The sequence below is a fragment of the Atta colombica genome, unplaced genomic scaffold (assembly GCF_001594045.1).
Source record: "Atta colombica isolate Treedump-2 unplaced genomic scaffold, Acol1.0 scaffold135, whole genome shotgun sequence".
Lineage (NCBI taxonomy): Eukaryota > Metazoa > Arthropoda > Insecta > Hymenoptera > Formicidae > Atta > Atta colombica.
The window spans coordinates 2,028,562-2,034,041 of NW_017259223.1; the positions used below are offsets into that span (position 1 = coordinate 2,028,562).

Sequence of the window (5,480 nt, forward strand, 5' to 3'; positions counted from 1 at the left end):
ATATAAATTTTCTACTTGGAAAATATAAATTCTCTACTTTAAAACAAATTGTCTATTTAAAAAAAAACATTCTCTGCTTTAAAAATACATTATTTTCTTATATGATTTTTGTGTTTTTAAAGCAGAAAATTTGTATTTTAAAGCAGAGAATTTGTGTTTTTAGAGAAATTGTATTTTTGAAGCAGAGAATTTGTCTTTTTTTTTTAAGCAGAGAAAATTTGTGCTTTTAAGTGAAGATTTAATATTATTACATATGCATATACTATACTAAAATTGCATACAATTCATAAATTGCTTACAATAATTCATAATAATTATTTTATTAATAATTTTTTGACAAATAACGAGCAAAAGTCAATGGCTTTGATCTTTTTGAGGGTCAAAGTTAAAGTCAAGATCATTCGGAGATCATTTGGGGTTGACTGTAAAGCGAAAGATTTATATTAAAAACGTTATTGCAATTTTAAAAATGTTCTGCTGAAAATTGTGTCATTTTTCTATCAATACAGCGATATACATATAGTTGTTATTATGTAATATAACTGAAATCCCATAATCGCTGTATGTATGTTGTGTTTCGTAAAGTTGCTACGTACATTATCATTATCTGGAAATGGACGTTCATATCTATCGAACTAAGATTTCAAACAACTGTTAGGAAAGTTACAGCAAGTCTTGCATAGCATTTCTAAGAACTTTCGGCACTCATATGTGTATATGAAAAACTTCCGTTTATAATTTTCTTAAATACTTTGCCATTTATCAATGTCCTACGACGAAGAGCGTGTCTTCGAGCAAACAAAACGCCAATTTATGGACTGTCGTTTATCGCATGAACGTTTTCTAGAAACTTATTCATTGCCACCTCCAGCATCCGTCTCGCAGTCGCAAGATCTGTTAACTTCCACAACTTCCGGCACATCATTGTTTGTTATATCGTCCGCATTATTCTTCATAACGTATATCCTCTCTGCAGATTGTTCATCAATGATTTCGAGAAGTTGTCCCTCGACTTCTTCTCCCCTCTCGGACTTGTCGACAATTGACTCGTCTTCCGTAATTCCCGTGGGATCTCGTATCGTTTCTTCGCTCTCCTCCTGACCGTGCAATGCCGTTATTACTCTCTGTTCGATTGTGAGCTGTTTCACGGCGTTTTCTAAATTATCCCTAAGAATATTTGCATCGTTCTCGCTCTCTCGCCACATAAAAGGCATAAAAATCATTCGAACGAGTTGATAAAGCCGTCTAAAACCCAATTTCTTGTACAAGCTTTGACTAGCTTCATTTTCTGGACGTATAACTACAAACGGATAATACCCTTTTTCGGCTACGCGTTTTGTCAGGTACCTAAAATTTCATATACATAAATTATTATATATTTCAATTTTGAATATAAGCATATGCATAACAATATCGCGATATAACATAATATTTATTACTTATAAGCGATTAAGTTTTCATTTATATAGTTAAAAACAATACAATTACTCTCTCTTGACTCTTTGGTTAAGTATTATTATTAGTTGCAAACACTGTATAGAATTCTTCTACCTTGCTAACTTTGTCCCATAACCCTTTCTTCGATATTCCGGCTTGGTCTGCATGGAGAACATAGCTCCGTAATAAGATTGAACCATCCAAGCGGCTAAGCTATCCTTCACGAACACTCCCGCCGCAGATAGAGTCCTGATAAGTCGAAGAAAAATCTCGGGACATTCCATGTCATTAGCTGGATACAATTCGTGGATTCCCTCGGCATGTTCGGCTTTAAGAGGCCGCACCTGGACATCAGAGTCGGACTCGTTGTCCACTTGTTGACTCTCCTCTTCCTGCTCAAAGTACTCGCACGCGCAGACATCGCCTACCACTGTCTCGATGGTGCCGGTACTTTCGTAAAGACGCGTTAATTCCTCAGCAATATCGGAGTGAACGAAATTAATGTACAAAGGTCTCGACCAATCTATCAGAATGTCCTCCTCTCGGAGAAGGCGAAGCAGGTTTAGTCGATCATTCGGACAGAAGACACCGACGCTCTCGTACACCAAACCGTGTGGCTGAAAGTATGACAAAAAATACGATTAACATCTTTATGATACAAAAAAGAAGCTCGAACGATCTGGAAGATGGTCAAATCTTTATTTACTGTTGTTTGTTGTTACAATTTAAGAAATAAATTAGATGCTCTGATGCAGGCTAACGATACATACCATAATGTTTCATATACAGAGTATATGAAAAGTTCCGTACTTCTTAAATATCTTGAAAAGTACTTAATGAAAAATAACTTTATTATAGTGTTTTGAAAAGCTCTTGACAACAGTTATTATTCTAAAAGCTAGATTCTAAAATAAAAAATAGGAGTATTCGATTAAAAAAAGAAATCGATTTGATCTTGATCTGACTTTAGTAGCGCCACGTAAGGTCAAATTGATAAGTAAGCATTTCTAAGAAAAATGTTTTATACAAAAGTTGTATAGCTTAAAATGATCTATTTACTGATCTTATCAATTTGACCTTACGTGGCGCTACTAAAGTCAGATCAAGATCAAATCGATTTCTTTTTTTAATCGAATACTCCTATTTTTTTATTTTAGAATCTAGCTTTTAGAATAATAACTGTTATCAAGAGTTTTTCAAAATATAATAAAGTTATTTTTCATTAAGTTACTCTTCAAGTTACAATATAAAACTTGAAAGTTATAATATAGCCAGCACCAAAGGTGTTTGATCGGCTAAAATCTCTTAAATGTTGTTTAAAATTATGATTTGGAATAACATTTGTATCAAGCTCAAGACTATTGGAATTTGCACCTCTTATTTTCATTTTTACTTATTTTTATAAAAATGAATTTTTATGAGTTCTACTCCTATGGGATATACGGCAAGAGTTTAAAAAAGTTCATTTTTTATTAGAAATACGAAATATTTCGGATTTTTAATATTTTTTTTTTCATAATAGTAGACAGTACAAAGTTTTTACTAATATAGAGTTCGTTTATTTATCGTTTTTAAACATAATAAATAATACTTAATAAATTAAGTTTTTGATATGTGTATATACCAGAGTTACCCTATTGATTCAGAATCATTTGTAGTGATTTTCTGATTTTATTTTGTAGTTGAGTCATTTAAAAGTTACAACAAATTAAACTACAACTTATCAATTTTTAAGATATCTTAAATCAGCTCGCGATATCTTTTTCAAAATCGTAGTTTTTCAGAATGTAGTTGTTTTCAGAATATAGTTGTTTGATTTGCTTTTCGGTCGTCTGCAGTTGAACAGTTTAAGAATGAGCAAATGACAGTCGCCATTTATCGACGAATTTATTAGACGAATTAAGAACGATAAGGAATATGCAACAAGTGGATTTGAGATACTTCAAAAATTGGCAAAGTTGCATTTCTAGTTTATTGTTAATTTTTTGTAACTTTTAAATGAACTTTACTACGAACACTCGGAAAATCATTACAAATAACTAGAAACAATTTTAAATCAATATACATTCTAAATCTGTAGCAATAAAAATTTCACTACTAACAAAGTGAATAGCAAAGTCACTGTTTTAAGTGGATTTTCACTGCTTTGGAATTAATTCGTCTTAGATAAGGAGTGAACTTTTTCACTTGATCAATCGAAGTGGTTTAAGCATTAATTGATAATACAATGCAAGATGCGTTACTGGAGTACAAGGAGTGAATTTAGCACCGCCAGGTGCACTATATCATTTGCTATAGTTATTATGAGCGAGATGCATCTTGATTGATTATTGCATTGGAATGACATTATTCTATTTTAATCTTCACTACTACCTTGTAATAAAATTCATTGCCAGTAGCATTGGCTCAATTTGTCAACTACGCCAACAATGAAATTTCAATTCAATGAAATTTCATTGTTACAAATTTAGAGTGTATATTGGCATTTTTTATCTGAAAATCGGATGAGTTATTTTTTTCAAATTTAATATTTTTTAATATGAGGACCTACACCAAACAAAACAATGTTACTACACTCAACTTCAAACAAGATATTAACATTTTTTTAATTGAAAACTTAGATTTTAAAAAGTTAGATAGCAAGTTCATAAAGATTGAAATTTCAATCCGTTTATATGTATTTCAATTCGTGTTTATATCGCAAATCGCAAGATTCATGCGAATAGTCGCTTTACGTTAAGCCCGCAGTACAAATGCAGATCAATGTGGCGGGTGCTAAATGTCAAAGGATGCAGCGTAATTCTTGGCGTGCTTAAAATTCGTAAGAGAATGTATTATGTACGAAACAAATAATCAATGAATTTATGGTGTTGCGAAAGTAGTAATTAACTAAAAAGCATAGATAAAATCATCTTGGAAGCTGAAAGCTGTGACATTAAGTAAGTCACGCGCCTCAATGACGACAAAGATGAAGGCGAAAATTTGGCGGACAGCCAAGCATATAGGGTCAACTCTTGTACTTCTATGCTGAAATGATGCGTCCGTAAGCACACAATAATGAGTTGTTAGTACTCGTAGCAAGGCCATTTTTTTGATATTTAGCGTTTTTACGATATTTTCCAAATTAACAATTCGTCATAATGCGACGAATTGTTTCCCAATTGAGATAGTTCAATTTAGTTTTTTTTTTTTTTAATACGTAATATAATATGACTCAAATAATATAAATTAATTGAAATTGTTGTTGAGAAGGGCTACAAATTCTAAGAAAAGCATAAAAAATATAATAAATGTAATATAATTAATGAATTAAATATTGTAGTTCATTAATGCAATTATCTGATATTTTTTATCCCTAATATCTTAAAAAATTACATAAAAAGAGACAAAAGTCAACTAAATTTTTTTCTCTCATCAAGATGTTGTCTATAAAATATTTTGCGAGGATTGTGGTGCCAGTTATGTAAATCGAACGAAGAGAAAGTTAAAAACTAGGAACACAAGTCAGATATAAAGAAAAAGACGGGTTTGCTATTCGTTATCACGAATCATCAAATTAATTATATGAATATAATTGGAATAAAGTAAGAATTTTAGATGATGACGAACTCTCCTACAAAAAGCGTTTAATATCTGATAAATGATTCACACATAAAGAAACAAGAGTTTAAATCGGCAAAATGACACAGAATTATTACATGAATCTTATCTTCCTGTTAAACCTCTCCTCTTTTTTAATTACTTTCCCGGTTAATTAATTTTTATTCCCTCTCTCGTACCTTTAACATTTCTTTCATTTCTCAATATTGAGCCGGATAATAAAGACGTTTCATCGCAATTTGCTTCTCAATCTACAATGCATTTTTATATTTTTGACTGATTTATTTGTAAACATGAATATTAGAACACGCTTTAAGAATTTTAAGGTAATTTTTAATTCATCATTTTACTTATTGTACGGTCTAATTATTTTCATACATTTATATTTTATTAATTATATTTTTTATATTTTAATATATATCAACTTTCATACATCCATATTT

At 31.0% G+C, this 5,480-nt stretch overlaps 2 protein-coding genes across 2 annotated transcripts in view; one reads left to right on the forward strand and one right to left on the reverse strand.

The window, feature by feature from the left end:
* LOC108684546 (transmembrane protein 230) overlaps positions 1–5,480 on the forward strand; it is an 87,678-nt gene that overhangs the window by 17,280 nt on the left and 64,918 nt on the right. The window lies entirely within an intron of this gene.
* The window catches only part of LOC108684545, a 47,705-nt gene continuing 43,076 nt past the window's right edge, over positions 852–5,480 (reverse strand). Inside the window, exons 4-5 of the mRNA XM_018188919.1 lie at positions 1,552–2,054; positions 852–1,347 (exon numbers count right to left, since the gene is read on the reverse strand). Coding sequence (XP_018044408.1) covers positions 852–1,347; positions 1,552–2,054 — 999 coding nt within the window. The remainder of the gene's footprint in view (positions 1,348–1,551; positions 2,055–5,480) is intronic.